A 16560-nucleotide genomic window follows, 5' to 3' on the forward strand; every position below is an offset into this window, starting at 1 on the left:
CAAGACAATTTCATGGCCATTTCCCATCTCTTCCGTTACCCCCGTTACCCCCCCCCCCCCCCCCCAGGCCATGTTGCACGAAATTGCAAGGTCTAAAATGAGCAGCGGTTTTTGAGGTTTGATCTCTGTGACCCAAGATCTCGGCTGCGTGGGGAGGCGTCAGATGTTTCTTATCCCATACCACGATCGTGTGAAGTGCCACTAGCGGCGAGAGGCTATCACGCGCAACCCGACGTCATCGCTCGACGGCTACTCGGTTCTGGTTCGCGCATACACCGAGCGAACGACGGTACGGCGTGGCGCTGCTGTGTTCCCTGAGATCTGTCCTCGCAGACTTGCGCTGCCTAGATCGCGACCCGGCCGGGTGGGTGGCGGATCTGGGAGGGGGGAATGAGTGCACCTGATACCTGGCATCGATTGAGGCCTTGCTCTAGTGTCAGCAAGGAAGTCGGATTCGAGCAAACTCGACGATACATCTTCTTTTGTGGTCGATCCGCCTCGAAGTCGCATGCTACTACCGTAGTGCACTCTCAGTCGGGCAGCAAATCAGCCCATCAGCCATCGTCGGCCTCTACATGTGTAGGTGCCGGGGCAAGGAATGCCCTGCCATATCCGTCTCGCTTCTGTTGATTACCCTACTGTATTCTAGACTGAGTCCCTGTCTCGGGTCTCTCCCGCGGACGGCTCGGAGGGGTTAAGAGAGGAAGAAAAAAACCGCTAGTTTAGCGTGCACGACGTAGTAGCAGCACATATCGTAAGGATAGGATCACCGAGCTGTGTAGGGTTCGCGAAGGGTCGAGGCTTAAAGAGGGGGCGATGACAGGTATCAGGATTTGCAATGCCTGAATACGTACGTCGCCGCACCTTAAAAAGCCACGATGCTAGGGAAGAGACGTACACCTCTGCGTGGGGGTTCTCGACACATGCTACGTAGTAGTGTGCGGTGATCTGGCGAGGGCTCTCACTACGTAGTAGGCAAGTCTGTGCAAGAGTAGCCGGTTGGCATAGAACACCGTCTTGTAGCATCCCAAGTGGGACGGATGCTCGTAGCCAAGGTCGTCACTGTTGCAACGTACAATATTAAGGACTCGACGATTTTACAAAGCTTGATAAAAGTGGTAATGACTTCGTTGGTTGGAGGGAGAGAGAAGGGGGAAAAAAAAACCAACCTCTTTTCCCGAGGATCTTGTTCGAATTTGTCTTGGTGGCGCGGATACTACGTACAACAGGCCCCTTTATCGCCGAGAAGCAACTCGCATTCCTGTATCTCGCCCGCGAGGATTCGACTTACTGTGTTGTACTGACAATGTCTCTCACCTCGAAGCGGTACGAGTCGTGATTCCGAGAGGAAGAGGGGTCTCCTGACTGTTCTGTGGCCGCCAAGCGCACTCTACCCTCCGTTTCCAGACTGGTCTCATGTATGTATGCGCTTCTCCAGTCGCTTGCCGGCGATAGATCTAGATGCAGCATCGTGTAAGCATTGGCTGCACTTAGTCATAGACGCAAGCATGTGCTACCGATGACACCAGAGCCACTGTCCCATCGAGAAGGCTCTGAGGATTCGCCATTGTCTATTGGCAGGTTAGACGCTGGCGCGAGGGCCTGGGCGTGACCGTGAGCGTTGACAGGATAGCTTAGAGGAGGCGAGCGACCTAGTCCTTGATCTACTGAACCAATATCCTGATAAGTCAGGTCGGGAGTCACCCAACACGTGGAAATAGGCTTTCCCCACAGGCCAGGGCGTTGTCGTAGTCGTCGTATGGCAGAGACAGCGTACTTGACCGTACTCGGACTAGAGAGTCTCGAGGGCGCGGGACAATGAATCCACATACTCCTACAACACCCTACTTTTCTCTCACCGCTCCGAGTCCTATGTAGGTATGTATGCACGTATTGATTGATAATGATACCGCAAAGGAGGGTAGGTGAGGGGGGAGGGGCGGTCTGTATGTATGTAGACATCCCATCCAGACTTTGCGGTTGTTGGGTTTCTACGTGTGTATGCAGGCTGCTGGTTCGTTCGCAACGAAGCCCAGTTCAGATGCGATCTGGAGACGCACAATGGAGTGAATTGGCCCCAACTTGAACCGGTGTTGAGTAGAGTGGTTCGCTAGAAAACGCCGAAAGTAGAAAAATACCATCCCAAAAAGAGACTATACAGCATATGGGGTTGTGCGATAGCGGCCCCGAACTCCCCCCCTTGATACCCCGTCGACAAGCCACCCGCACACGGCATGGGAAAATGTCCCTGCGAGCCGTCGTTGGATCGGTTGCCCTGGTTGGTATCGCGCAACGTCGCTGGTGCCGCAGAGACTAGTCGATGAGGATCAACCGTGCAACCAAACGGTATCAATTACTACATTGTCGGACGGGTCCGTTGTTGGTCTCGTGGCCGATGACACTCTGCCGAGCAAGCTCAACGCCACCTTTTCCGTGCCTCCGTACTCTCTGGCCCCCCCCCCACCTCTTCTTCTTCGTCTCGGGCTTTGCAGGTTGGCCGCGATAACTCATCAGGAAGAGGATCTGGCCGCGATTTGCCCGCAGCGAAGTGTGAGCCAGCTCACGAATTAACCAACCAGCTAGACGGACAGCCCGACAGCTGAATCCTCCAGCGCCTCCCTCCTCCACGCGTGCAGTCATCGGCCGTAGATGGAGTCAGTCCTAAAAATGGCATCCGACGGCATTGCGGGCGCGACAGACATTGGCTCGTCGCCGAGATGGGCTCGTCGCCGGGATGGTCCTTGACTAGATTGATTGGCCGTCTGGCCGCAGCGTTGTCGAATTATACTCGCTGTTCGTGTATGCATGTGCCCGAGTCCGAGCTGGCGGGTGGGAGAACTACAGCTACGATGTACGTAGTAGTAGGTAGGCAGTTGAAGCTGAGGAGAATTAAATGACTGCTAGCCACTGATTCGGTAGTTCATGCCGCTGCCCCTTGGCGATCCTGACGGTTGTGGGCTCATATTAAAGCACAGTGAGTTAACTCAGGCCGTTCCTGGCGCCGCTCATTCATCATGTCATTATGCTGAATATACTATATGCTGCAGCCTGTGCCGTTGGGCCGTGTACGTATATGATATATGTGAATACATTGTATCAAGGTATATGGTATGAGTGTATGAGCAAGGAGGAATGAGATGTAGTAGAGGTATAGTTATCAAATCGATGTCGGTGCCCGTCACCACAGAACCGCCCCTTGGACCAGGTACACAATGCATGTACGCATGTACTACATCGCAACCCGGCCAACGCCCTTATGTTGCATATATGAATGTACAATCTGGATACCATCGATATCATCATCATAGACATATCTAGGTGGGTATAGGGATATAAATAAATAAAGTATATTATCTATATGAGTACCTATATATTTGCAGGTCTAAGAGCGGTGCCGTTCCTGGTCTCTGTATCCATAGGAGCGCCACTATATCTAATAAATAAACGTGTATGGATATGCCTGAGGTAGATGTGCATAGTACTGTCTTGACGCGATACCTACCTGATGATATTTCGAGGACCGGCGGATTCTCGCCATCGCTCACTTGCATGAAACGACCAAATCAAAGCGAAGCGCATACCAGGGCGACGGAAATGATGTCAACCCTCCACAACCTGGAAATTGATTTTCACACACACACACATACATACATTATCTCACACGAGGCATACCTCTCAAACATGAGGTTAGGTGCATACATTACGCAGTAATACCTCGCCACACCTACCCTGGCTGATGGATGGTAATGGACGACCCGTGCCTAGGTACTTACCTACAGGTAGATCTCGTTCGCCTTTTCCTGTTCTCCTCCTCATCCTCCTCCTCGCCTACGTCTGGATCCGTCTCTCCCCCTCCTCTGACGCGATGAATTCTGCTAAGGGGTATGAAAAAAAAAGGAAGAGAAGACAAGAAAGACAAAAGAAAAAGAAAGCGGCGGCAAGGGGGCGAGTTAGTTCCGAGCAACTACATATAAACTGGCAAACGGGCTTGATGACATGACTTAGACGGTAGGATGAGAGCTATCAGCGAATCCGTGTCGATCCCCAGAGGGATGACTTTGCCTCCCACACGAGTGGTCTGACCGGCCAGTCATAGCGGCGCATCGCCATCGCCGTTCCTAAGGGCGTCGGAGCAGGATGCGAGCAAGAGGGAGCGAATTGGGTCGTCCCGATCCCGCATGTTTTGCAGCCGTCCGTTGCTAGTCAGACACATACATACAAGACACGCATCTGTGCCTATTGCTTGTCGCCATATGATTGACCACGCACATCTACCTACCGTCCCGCACCGGCCGACAGCTAAATATACCCTCCAGATCTAAATATACCAAGATCGAGCACATAGAATCGGTGATGGGCTGCACGCCATGTACGACGCCGACAGGCAGATCTGTTTAGGTGATATGTGTCGACTCGGTTCCGAGCGAAGGCGGGAGCTGCGCTCGGAATGCCGACATCACACATGGTGATATGTGAGGGTTTTTTGGCATCTGGCGAGGTCGAGACAATCAGCAATGCACACCATGTAATAGATGCACGCACATATGTACATATCTACTCATACCTACCTACCTACCTTAGGTACGCACGCACATGTGAGTAGGCAATAGGTGCGCAAGTAAGGTATGGATTGAATCCTGGGGGGTTGTGTTCGACTCTGAAGTGCCCCGTCCCACCCATTCCGCTTATGGGTCTGTCCCAATTCGCATGTAGCAAAGTCCGTGCAGTGCAGGGCAGGGCAGGGCAGGGCAGGGCAGGGTAGATTCAGGTGCATGTCTTGAGGGCAGATGGGCTTCAGCGAGGAAGAATCAGGTGTTGTCGCACACTTACACGTCCTGCGTTAGGCGGTGCCCTCGAACGCCGACACCGCGCCGAACACCACGCCCAGGAGCACTCAGAGTACCGAAAAAGGTCGACGGGTTTACCAGGTCCCCTCTCCCCTTTCTCAACTTCTCACGGGAGGGACCCAGGATGGCAGGTCGGTAGGGCACATAAACCTTGGGCATAGTGTGGCCGGTATTATTGCAGGGGATGGGACCGGGGCTGGCACACCGGCCACTGCAAATTGCACTTGGCCCGCGTGTGCCCCCGTTCGAGCAGCCCGCGAATGAGACGGTGCAGGGCCGCGTTGGTGCTAGCCTCCACCCCTGCCCAGGCCACCCCTGCACCACACACGCTGCTCCCTGCGAGGCCCTGCTTGAGGCCTGGGCCGGTAGCTGGGGTTGGCGCTGTCACGCCCTCGATAATTAGGGGAGAGAGAGACCCCCTGATGTACACGCCGCGGCGAGAAGAGGTGCGAGGTACATGGATTCTGTCGGTGCCTACAGGGCGGTGGGTGCTTCCGACAGGTACCTCCTTGGACGCCGGGCTAGTGACAGCGTAGTGGCTGCAAGTAGCGCACTACGGTAGGTACCTGGGTAGGCGTGCAGGTACCTGTAATATGCCCACTGAGCACCTGAATGTGCACCCACGGGGCCGCTGGCGTTACAGGGCAGATAGCGGGTGAAGAAGCGAAGCCTAGGAGGGATGGGGTGCTGCCTGCATGGCATAGCATAGCATAGCATGGCATGGCATGGTGCTAGCATGGGAGCGAGCCGACGCAGACAGCCAGGTCCTTCTGAGACCACCACCAAAAAAAAACAAGATACTTACCTGTCTGCTGCCACTCCAAACCCCCGGTAACTCTTCCATAATTTCTCTGCTCAACTCCCAGCGCCCGTCGAGCTGCCGGACCACATCTAATTGGCATTCGTCGCATTCGACCGCTCCGAAGGGGCTCGATATTGGAGAGTGCCGTGAAGACGACGGCCGTTCGCGCTCGAGGCCATTGGCAACTGGGCCTGCTCTTCAAACACGCTGCGACTTCGAAATTTCCGACTAGCCACGGATACGCGGGACCGGACGACACGAGACGAGACTAGGTCGACCTGACGTTGTTGCCCTTGTGCATACCCACGCCCCTACATACATAACAGAGCTTCTATGGCGGTTTGAGTGCTGCGCGCGCGCATTGCACCTCCTGAGACGGCGCCGTAGCTAGCGACACGGCCAATATTCTCCTCCTCTTCTCCTTCCTTCGTTGTCCCCGTGTTAGTCGGTTGCCCTCCCCCCCCTCCCGGCCTTCAATGCGTAAGTCCGCTGCCGTTCGATTTAGCAGGCTTCGATCTGCCGCCTAGTAGAGCGAGCGAGCGGGCGCGAGAGGAAGCGAGAGACGGAGAGACAGAGATATGGAGGTGGATTTTCGAGAACCGCGTTCGACGTTGACGCGGTCGAATCCCAGCGTCCCCCCGACTCCGCGGGGGGACTTGTCCGCGAGAAGTCGGACTTTCCCTAAAGCCGGTGTTCGCGATTCGAAGCTGAAGAGATCACCGCAGCTCGGCGGGTTCGCGGACAAGCTGGCGCGAGCCAGGGCGCGCATACCTCAGTTCAACAGCTCGACGCCCTTATTACCAGCCAGCGAGAGGAGGTCCGGGCCCCACGATGGAATCAAGCCCAGGTGGGAGGTCGATGGCGAGAAGTGGAACATCACGCCGGACGGAGGCTCCGCCGGTCGAGAAGGACGACATTTCACAGTGGCGAACGTGGGAAACAACGGCCAGATATTCTTGAGGTACGCGCGCAACTGAGATGTCGGGCGTCGTTCGCGCCTGTTTACCGTTTTAGCATGCTAACCAAGAGGGCGCCGAACCGAAAAACAGACCCAGCATAAGACCGGCGAACCAGAGGTTTCCGCAGCCCAGCTTCGTATTCCCGAGCACCACGCCGCTGAGTCCCGCAGGTGCAAACTCTTCGGCCCAGACGAAGAAAAAGCCTTACGCGACCAGCGACTTGCTTACTCCTAGCATCCTGACCCCGACCCCCGAAGGCGGGTCTCCGACGCCAGCGCTGCTGAAGAAGAAGACGTACTTCGACTTCAAGACGCCGAAAACTCGAAGTCGCCGCGCCATGTCGGACTCGACCATCCACGACCCGAGCATCGCGCAGGAAGGGGAGGCGGGTGTATTCAAGGTTGTGATCTCGAAGCCGCAGGATGAACCTAGATCTAAGACGGCCGAAGACGCCGGGCTATCCCACGACTCTCTCCTCCAAATCTCGATTCCTTCCTGGAAACTGGGCACGCCCAGGTTCACCCTTAGGGGTACGCCTCTGATCCGAGGCTCGTCCTATGCCCCGACCGAGGAGTTTCGTTCGAGCAGTACCTCCTTCTTTCGACCCCCCCCCGGCGATATAAACTCCCTCCAGACCGACTCCTTGGATCCCGGGAAGCCCAGGACGAATTCGACGCCTCACGTCAACCTGCACTCGCCTGCTCTGCTCAGCCCTAGCACCATAATCACCCCGCGATCCTCCGTTCCTCGGCTGCGGTCGACTTACCTCTCGACCCACCTGGTCATCGTGCCCAGTATGTTCGATGCGCTCACATTTAAGCCGGCGTGTGATGATCGTTCGATCGTCCGTTATTCTTCGGCCACGGGCGCGGTAACAGCGGCTACGCCGCCGCGGTTGGTCGCCGAAATCACGTCTCCCAGTTTTCTCGATTACGAATTGATCTCTGACTTCTTCCTCACATTTCGCGCATTCCTCGAGGCGCAAGACCTCCTCAAGATGCTGGTCGCCAGACTTCGGTGGGCCGTATCCCGAGAGGACGAGACCGGGATGGTGGTGAGGGTGAGGACGTTCGTGGCCATGAGGCACTGGATCCTGAATTACTTCGTCGATGACTTCGTCGTAGATTACCACCTTCGTGTGATGTTCTGCAACCTCATCAACGATTTCGTCGAGGAACTCTCCCACGATGAACGCGGGCGCAAGGTTCAGCTGAAGATTCTTGCCGAGTTGAAGAAATGTTGGAGGCGAGTGTGCGCGCAGTATTGGGATGGCCCGGAGTTCGATTCGTCGCTAGGTCCGGACATCCCCATCGCACCCGGCGGAATCGCTGGCCACCGCGACCCGAGCCTGGACCCTAGCTTCTGGGAAACCGAGTCAGACGAGCCGCCTAACCTGTACGATATCCGTCTCCCGGACTCGCCCCTCGAACAAGGCTTCCTCACAGACGTAGCCGAGCCCGGCCACATCGATTCTGTCCTTCTCGACGGCGTGCGCTCGGGCACGCTAGAGGACGAGCCGCATCCTGCTGCGCCCGAGAGGAGGCAGGCTTCGCCAATTAGTATCGCTAGCCTCGATGTGGTGTCCTGCTCCTTTCCAACCAAGGGATTTCGGGTGGGCGACCCGAGCGCGAGTGCTGCCCTCGCGGCCCATCCCGCCGACCTCAGCGCCGTCCACACGAATACGGATCCCGTCGCCCCTACCCCCCGTGCCCTCACAGGAAAACGTGTTAGACCGCCCACCTCTCATAAACGCAACAATAGTCTTACGGATTCTCTCCGGGACCACGGTTCGGTAACAGAGAAGCTGCTGTATAAGAATGCCGAGTTCCTATTAACCTTGCCGTATGCTGGCAGTCTCGTTCGGGGAAATCTTCTCCCCCCCGGCCAAGCCTTCGTTGAAATAGACCCCCCGAGTCCCTGGGGAGCAACGCGCCATACCACTGTCTTCCAGACGCATCCCGTTGAGGCTCAGAAGGAGAAAGGGCCAGGATCCGCGATGTCGGGTCAGGGTATGAAGAAGCTGATCGGGAGCGTCCGCAGGGCATTAAGCACGAAGGGCCAGGGTGTGTCTCCCACGCACGGCAACTTCATCGACATCGCGCCCATTGGACCGAGGGGCGCTACGACCAACAGGCTCCCAGGAACGGCCATTGTGCCACAAGCGCGCCCACCTCGCGCCAACGGCTCCCGAGCTCCCATCCGTATCGATGTCCTCGGTGCTACGATCGCCGAGGACTTTAAGAAGGCCGTACGGGAGGACGCCATTCCAGAGCTTCCGACCGATTTCATCCCTGATGGTGATACTAAGGAGGCCATCGAATACTCTCCGGCACATCTGGACTCGTCGTTTGAGCTCATGATGAAGAGCGAGGACGCAGTTACGATAGGGAGTAAATCCATTTTCGTCGTCGACGGCAATTTCCCCTCGGACTACCCGGTTATGACCGGTGCTCTGACAGGTCTGAATCCGTCAGTCGAGGCCTTTGCCGAAAGCATGATGCGGACGGGCGATGCCGACCTCACACCACCGACGACCCCTCCCGGGCTTATAGTGCGCGGAAATACGCCGAGGCGATCTTCCTACCTCCTCGGCCAACATGCCTTCGGGTCTCTAGCCTTTGCGAACCCGCCGCCGCCGCTGCCGCCGCCGCCTGTTCCCGATGTAGAGACAATAGTAGGAGAGCGTCCTTCTGAGGAGGCTAACGCAAATCCACGCCCGTCCGCCGAAGCTGTCAAGCAATCACCCCGTAGGCCTCCGGTGAGTTATATAAGACAGCATCAACGTCAAAAGTCAAGTCGCAGCTACCGGTCTAGAGGCTCCACTGTTCATCGTCGGTGGGCATCTTTCCAAAGTGGCATTGCGATGCGGCGGTCGACGGCCAAGAGCTTCGACGCCACTACTTACTCGGAAGGCTCGGTAGCAGGGGAGATCATGCCCCCCCCCCTCAGAGTTCTTCGTAGGAGGCCAGGTGGAGATCTTCGAGGCGCCAGAAATGTTCACGACCTAGACGGCGCACCGATACATAGATCGCGATCTGTGGGCTCCCTGACGACGTATAGCGAATCCATCAGGAGTTCCTACATACGCAGCCCCATCAGAGATTCGAGCGCATTCGTCGACGTAGTTACCAGCGAATATTCGCAGAAACGGGCGGATGTTTTCTCGTTGGGAAACCTAGCCGAGCAGCCACCGAAAGGCGCAATGTCATTATTCAGTACCCACTCGTCAAAACCGATCATGCGACCGTCTTTCGAAGCGGAGGCACAGAAGCTCGCGCAAATCCCCGACGACATAGACGACGACGGAGGCGTCGAGGCCGCTCTTCTAAAACTCGAGGGTAAATTTGAGAAGAAATTTGCCAAGTTGTCTATGGAGCCTTCGGGGATTCCGGCTGGCGATTTGGAGGCGCTCGGAGGTAGAAGCATAACGACTCCCGAGATCGAACACTGGAAGGAGGAAAAACGAAAGCACCGCGAAAATCACGTCGGCGAGGAGGAGGTTTCTCTTGTGTCCCAAATTGGGGGCAACCCCGAGACACGATCTAACGGCCAACTCACGCTTCCCCGAGCCTCCGAGGCTCTCTCGTTCTTAACAGCAGGCTCTAGGGAGACCTATAACTCGATTCCGCTACTCGACCGAGGATTGATGGATGATGTCTGTAGTAAGAAGGGTACCCGAGAGTGGACCGACCATTCGGTATCGATACGACCAGAAACGCTCCCGGACGAGACGAAAGATGGAAGTCTTACTCCGTCGATGTATCCTTACGAATTCGTGCAGGCAGCCGAAAGTGTTGAGAAGATGAACCTGGGTGAAACCGAGCTTGAGGATGGCTCGCGCTTGGACGTGGATGCGGATAGCGATAACGATTCCGCTTTGTCGTCTGAAATGTCTGGCGACGCGCCCGAAGAGGAGGAGGAGGGCGACGATGACGGCTACCTGTTTGGGCAGCCACGTTTGCCGAAGAGACCCAGCCCTATAATTACCAGTTCATCGCCCGACGGTGGCAAGCCTCCCTCTCCTCCCGTAACATTAGCACATGTCAGCCAAGCATCGATAGAACCGGGCAACGTCCCGCAACTACACGAGCATCAGCTCTGGGCGCAGAAACCACTGCCGCCTACCCCTGACACCACACCCACCACGGCTATGCACCACCACGGCTCAGGGTCGGCCGGGGACCCCGCTGGTGCAGAGGAGACACTCCGGGGTGTACCTGACTTTCCCCAGAGAGAGCAGGCGGCCTCAGCGCATCTGCCGTTCATCCTTGCCTTCGACTCTGAGATTCTGGCCCAGCAGTTCACTTTGATCGAAAAGGACGCCCTCAACGAAGTCGACTGGAAGGAATTGATTGATATGCGGTGGAAAGACAGCAGCAACGACTCGCGGTCGTGGGTAGATTTTCTGCGAAACACCGACGCTCATGGCGTCGAAGTCGTCATCGCGCGCTTTAACATTATGGTCAAGTGGGTGATATCAGAAGTTGTCCTGACCCGGAACATGGAGGAGCGGGTCCGTTGCCTCATGAAATTCCTCCACATTGCTGCTCATTGTAGGAAGTACCGGAATTTCGCTACGATGAGTCAAATTGCTATCGCCTTGACATCGAATGAGGTGGCGAGACTATCCACGACTTGGGCCATGGTGCCACCTGGTGACCTGAAGACGATGAGAGATCTCGAGATGCTTGTTTCGCCCACGAGGAATTTTTACAACCTGCGGGCCGAGATGGAAGGCGGGGGTAAAGCTGCCCAGATCGGATGCATCCCTTTCGTCGGCATCTACACGCACGACCTGCTCTTCAACTCGCAACGGCCATCCGAGATCGCTAGCTCGCCGACGACGGCACCTTTGGTCAACTTCGAACGCTGCCGCATCGCCGCCGCCGTGGTGAAGACGCTGCTCCGCCTGCTCGAGGCCAGCACACACTATCAGTTCCAGCCGATCGAGGGCATCACCGAACGGTGTCTCTGGATGAGCGCCTTGAGCGACGAGGAGATCCGAAAGCACTCGGAAAGCCTTGAGTAGCCGGGATCGCCTCCGTCCACGTGTCATCGCACGGCGCTTGTCCAGCTGTCCCATCGCGACTTGTTTCAAAGTACAAAACTTGTATACCATGTGTCCACGATTGATACCATCTCGCCAACTGTTGCCCTCGCATACCCTTTCTGTTTTCATTTCGCATCATCCAACCTCATAGAACGAATTTCGGCCCGCGCAAAGAAAAAGCAAACACCAACTATGTACCAGTACGCACCCAGACTTACTATCTACCCTATTCTTAATATCTTCAAATACGATGCCGCCCGCGGTTCGACACTCTTCTTCGATCGTGTCGCGCATACACGCGCTGGCATACCCGGTTTCTCAGAGAGGAAGCATCGGGCCTTCCCTCAGCACACGCTCACGGATGTGAACTTTTCCTTTTTGCCTCCCTTTCTTCCTGTCCTAATTAGCCGCCCGTCACTTGGGTTCGATCGCGGGCGCGTCTCTCCTCCTTTTTATACCCGCATAGTTGTGTCTTTTTTCTTCTTCGCTTCTTGCACATACCATGTTTTTACTTATTTGCTCCCGCAATTACTTGTCGCACAGACGAATCCATTTCCTTACTTCGCTCTTCTTTTCTCGTAGGAAAGAAAGAAAGAAAACAATAGGGGTGCAAAATGTCCTGGCTCATTGCGTTCAGCAAAAAATACCAAAACACAGAGGCGCTCCCTCCCGGGATATCGGAGGACGAGGGCTAACGCACGCACGCACGGCTGGCGGCGGCGGCGACGATAGAACAGGGGACGGAGTATACGATGAGGCGGGTGGGAAAGGCATCTGCTTTTTTTTTTTCTCTAAGTCTTCTGGTTCGGGTGTTGCTGCTTCTGCTACATCTCCCTGACACACACACACACACGGAGTTTGAGCAGTCCTTTTGTTTGCTTCCGCCTCGCACACGGCTCTCTCCCCTCTTCGGCTCAGGCGCGGAGGGGGAAACGAGATCCGTGTATCTACCTTTTTTTCTTTTTCCCCAAATGCCCCCCGTTTTCTTCTACGAAAGGGGCGCAGGGCGCGGCGGCCGTCGGAACTGGGATAATAGAGGCCGGCGGATTTTGGTTCCCGAGGGTGGCGGAGAGGAGAGACAGAGAGAGAGAGAGAGAGAGAGAGGATGGGGGAGAAGGCGGGAGAACGGCCCTGTTTCTTTTTTTTTCTCTTCAGGCCCGGCTCTCACCCTCCCTCCCTCTTACCCCTGGGTTCGGCTCGCGCGCTGGAACTCGTTATAGTATATATATATAACTACCTCGATACCCCAATTCCAATTCCCATGCTACTGATTCAGCCAGATGGAGCTTGCTTGGTGACGTGACGCGTGCGGAATAGTAGAAGGGTATTAGGTGTAGCTCGGTGTGGGATGTTTAGGAAAAGAAATTCCTACGAGACGCCGAGACGAGTCGAATTTGGACTAGGCAATCGCCGATGGTAAATGCCAAAAATAAAACCAGCATAAATGTAGAGAGGCGGCGAGCACAGTTAATCACGATATCTTCGGTTTCTTCTTTATCTTGCTTCTTGTACTTTATTTTACTTTTTCCTGTCGTTTTCTACTGCTAAGCCTACAGGCAGAGAAGCCGGGCGGGATAACGATTAAGTCCACCCCTTTGACTGCACAGGGCATTCCCCCGAACCTTGCCGGCCGCGATCTTCTCTAGACGAGACGACCAAGCCGACCCGGTCCGGATATCTTTCCCTCATTAGTGCTGTCAAGTTGACCCGATACTCTACCGCTCTTTTTTTAAAACTTTTGGCTGCAGTAGCATTCAACAGAGAGGTTGTGGCGATTAATAGTAGCGGTGGTGGTGTGCGGAATGGAAGACAATGGGGGTTACCAGATGATGTCGTCGACTTGCGGGTCGCTCGCTTCTCCTCCAGGGGTGTGTTGCTGACCGGAGCCTGCCAGTTCCTACCAAGAGTCCTTAGCTTCAGCAGTACCCCATTCGGCCGTCGGCGCGTTCGTAGCACCAGCCCACTCGTCGTTCTGGCCGTCCCAGCCGCCGGCTTGGGCAGCAGCGAAGCCGGGCGGAGCAGCCTCCCAGTCAGCAGGGGCGGCGCCCCCGAAGGTTGCAGTCTCAGCAGCAGCGGCGACAACTTCTTCGGCGGTAGGTATCTTCTCCTCCTCGATCTTCTCCTCGGCCTCAGCCTCAGGGTCGCGGTCTGAGAAATCGTGTTAGTTCAATGTCCCGGCCGCTGGATCATGATGAGAGCCCAATTGAACATACAGAAGTACAGATCCACCATGACGTCCCAAGGTGTGTCGCGGGACGCAATGGTGCCGCGGATGCGGAGGACCTCTCGAGCCAACATCCACCAGACACAGCCGATAGCGTGGCGACCCTTGTTGTTGGTGGGGATGGCGACGTCGACGTACTCGGTGGGAGAGTCGGTATCGCAGAGGCCGATAACAGGGATGTTGACGTAGGAAGCCTCTTTAATAGCCTGCGAGTCGGTGCGGGGATCGGTGACGATGATGAGGCGGGGTTCCTTGAAGGAGCGGGTGATGTAGTTGGTGAAGGAACCGGGGGTGAATCGACCGGCGATAGCGACGGCGCCGGTGTGAGCCGCGAACTTCAGAACGGCACGCTGGCCGTAGGGACGAGCGGAGATAACACAAATATCGGCGGGGTTATCGACGGCGGCGATGATGCGGGCGGCCAGAACAATCTTCTCCCTGCGACGGAGGGGTTTCGGGTCAGCATCGACTCGACAATTGCGCTCCGTCCAGCGAGCGCATCGGGTAGGGAGGGATAAATTTACCAGGTCTTGCCGATGTTGATGACGTTGACGCCGTCGGCGCGGGTCTTCCACAGGTAGGGCTCCATGTGCACCTGCAAGTTCTTGGAGCCTAGGTGGGATTGCGCGGCTAGGAGCATCTCGATGTCCTGGGACGTCGCGTGCATCGACGCGGGGAGGTTTGAGGGCGCCATGATGTGCAGCAGAGCGGAGTTGCAAGTCTGTCTGGTCTTACAGAACTTTGCGAGAGAAGAAAGGAAGAAGGAGGACGACGAAAGGGGGAGGAAGACGAGTTCGTCGCGCGGTCGTACTTTGGGAAATGCTGGAAATTTCCCAGCAAGGGAAAAAAGCTGGCGCTCGGATTTGATCGCCCACACAAATTGATTTGCGTGCTGGTGCGAGCGAGTAAAGAGCTTAGGGTTTTGATGCGCTAGCCTGTGTCGGTACGAAGCCTTACTATATTCCGAAAGGGCGTCTTAGGTAAGGTACCTAACCCTTGTACATAGGTATGTATGTACCCATGACGTTCCAATGAGACGTCAGCTTCGGATGGCGGCACTAGCATCCCCCGATCCGTGATAGGAGAGTGTACCCAAGGTACCTCCCGACCGCCGAGCTTCAATTGCTGCATGTCCCGCGCAAAGCCAAGAGCCGATCGATCAAAACTGCTGCCATGTAAAAAGTCCATCCTCGACAGAGATCCGCATACGCAGCCATGCCGCCCCGAATATCAGGCCTGCAGCGCCTGGGCGCATTTTCTCGTAAGTCGGCCGAGCCAGGAAACCGTCACTTCGAATTGCTGCGTTAAATGCCGTTCTCCATTGACAATGGCCCGATAGCATGTCTGCGGCCGGCCGCAAAGTCCTCGCCCACCCCGTCGCTCCTCCCGATCACCCAGACGGCGTCCCTGTCGCAGAAGGAGAAGAAGCGCCTGGCGAAGCAGGATCCCTACCGGTGGGAGCAGATGCAGCAGCGCAAGGCCGCCCACCTCAAGATCCGCGAGATAATCGAGGCCCGTCGCACCTCGCTGCGCGGCGACCCCGTCCGTGGTATCACGACACCCTTCGTCGAGTCCTTCGACTCCGCCGGTCAGGCGCCCCTGTCGCGGCCGCGCCTCGACGCCGAAGGCCAGCCCATCGAGGAACCCTACGAGCTGCCGACATCGCCTCACATCCTCAACCACCTCGTCCACCGCGACGAGCTACAGTCCGCCATAGACAGCGCCTACACGCTGACGCGGCCGATGCCACCCGACCACGGGGACTTCGAGCCGCCGCCGCTGCCGCCAAAGCCTAATCCAGATGCGGAGGCACAGACGGAGGGCACAGAGACACAGGTCGCAGAGATACAGGTGGAGGGTGCGGTAACGGAGGTGGAGGGCGCGGTGACGGAGGTAGAGGGCACGGTGACGGAGGTGGAGGGCACGGTGACGAAGGTGGAGGTGGAGGGCGCGGTAACGGAGGTGGAGGGTGTAGTGACGGAGGCGGATGGTGCGGTGGCGGGGGTAGAGGGTATAGTAACGGAGGCGGAGGTGGAGGGCGCAGTAACGGAGGTGGAGGGCGTAGCGACGGAGGCGGACGGCGCAGAAGAACAGATAGAGCGAGCGGAAGAAGCGGAGCCAGCGCGACCGCCCATCTCGCCCGAGTTGGAGGAGGCGCTGCGGCTGCACGACGAGCGGCACGCGCTGGCGGTCGAGGCGCTGAACCGCATCACGCGGCTGGAGGCGGGGTCGGCGAAGGACCGGCTGCACGCGAACATCCGGCGGTGCATAGAGACGTTCGGGCGGCACGAGACGGACCTGGTGCTGCGGCCGCGGGGGCTCTCGCGGGGCCAGGAGCCCGTGGAGCGGCCGGTCCGCGGCGGGCCCGACACCGGCAGCAGCGAGGTCCAGATCGCCATCCTCACCGCCAAGATCCGCGCCCTCGCCAACGAGCTCGAGTCCGGCCGCGGCTACAAGGACAAGGTTGGCAAGCGTGACCTCCGCCTCCTCGTCCACCGCCGCCAGCGCCTCCTCCGCTACATGGAGCGCAAGGAGCGCGGCAGCGACCGCTGGAAGAACCTCATCGAGACCCTCGGCCTCACCCCCGCCACCTGGAAGGGCCAGATCACCCTGTAGAGAGACGAGCGGGGAGGAGGAGGCTATAAGGAAAAGAAGAGAGAACCCCCGAAAACTAAACG

General features: G+C 56.9%; 3 protein-coding genes across 3 annotated transcripts; 2 read left to right on the plus strand and 1 right to left on the minus strand.

Annotated features, from left to right (window-relative positions):
* The first annotated feature begins 6054 nt into the window (after positions 1 to 6054).
* Positions 6055 to 11744, plus strand: GGS23DRAFT_497645 (ras GEF). Its single transcript, XM_051514449.1, has 2 exons — positions 6055 to 6610; positions 6699 to 11744. Exons 1-2 carry the CDS (start codon positions 6228 to 6230, stop codon positions 11635 to 11637), a joined length of 5322 nt encoding a protein of 1773 aa, XP_051373104.1. The 5' UTR covers positions 6055 to 6227; the 3' UTR covers positions 11638 to 11744.
* Positions 11745 to 12936: 1192 nt separating this feature from the next.
* GGS23DRAFT_564190 (ribosomal protein S2) lies at positions 12937 to 14810 on the minus strand. Its single transcript, XM_051516133.1, has 3 exons — positions 14407 to 14810; positions 13872 to 14320; positions 12937 to 13806 (listed from the first exon to the last, which is right to left on the minus strand). Exons 1-3 carry the CDS (start codon positions 14574 to 14576, stop codon positions 13556 to 13558), a joined length of 870 nt encoding a protein of 289 aa, XP_051373105.1. The 5' UTR covers positions 14577 to 14810; the 3' UTR covers positions 12937 to 13555.
* Positions 14811 to 14823: 13 nt separating this feature from the next.
* On the plus strand, positions 14824 to 16556 carry GGS23DRAFT_497772 (uncharacterized protein). The gene is made up of 4 exons (XM_051514450.1): positions 14824 to 15143; positions 15222 to 15733; positions 15755 to 15796; positions 15914 to 16556. Exons 1-4 carry the CDS (start codon positions 15098 to 15100, stop codon positions 16496 to 16498), a joined length of 1185 nt encoding a protein of 394 aa, XP_051373106.1. The 5' UTR covers positions 14824 to 15097; the 3' UTR covers positions 16499 to 16556.
* Positions 16557 to 16560: the final 4 nt, after the last annotated feature.

Source organism: Durotheca rogersii (genome assembly GCF_024521655.1).
Source record: "Durotheca rogersii strain YMJ 92031201 chromosome Unknown GGS23scaffold_7, whole genome shotgun sequence".
NCBI lineage: Eukaryota > Fungi > Ascomycota > Sordariomycetes > Xylariales > Xylariaceae > Durotheca > Durotheca rogersii.

Bases quoted from the DNA above. Each gene is read 5' to 3' on its own strand.
- GGS23DRAFT_497645 (XM_051514449.1), top strand. From the start codon at position 6,228: ATGGAGGTGGATTTTCGAGAACCGCGTTCGACGTTGACGCGGTCGAAT. The intron at 6,611-6,698 runs GTACGCGCGCAA...ACCGAAAAACAG, and splicing joins AACGGCCAGATATTCTTGAG to ACCCAGCATAAGACCGGCGA.
- GGS23DRAFT_564190 (XM_051516133.1), bottom strand. From the start codon at position 14,576: ATGGCGCCCTCAAACCTCCCCGCGTCGATGCACGCGACGTCCCAGGAC. The intron at 14,321-14,406 runs GTAAATTTATCC...CCTCCGTCGCAG, and splicing joins ATCAACATCGGCAAGACCTG to GGAGAAGATTGTTCTGGCCG. The intron at 13,807-13,871 runs GTATGTTCAATT...ACGATTTCTCAG, and splicing joins CATGGTGGATCTGTACTTCT to ACCGCGACCCTGAGGCTGAG.
- GGS23DRAFT_497772 (XM_051514450.1), top strand. From the start codon at position 15,098: ATGCCGCCCCGAATATCAGGCCTGCAGCGCCTGGGCGCATTTTCTC. The intron at 15,144-15,221 runs GTAAGTCGGCCG...ATGGCCCGATAG, and splicing joins GCGCCTGGGCGCATTTTCTC to CATGTCTGCGGCCGGCCGCA. The intron at 15,797-15,913 runs GTGGAGGGCACG...ACGGAGGCGGAG, and splicing joins TAGAGGGCACGGTGACGGAG to GTGGAGGGCGCAGTAACGGA.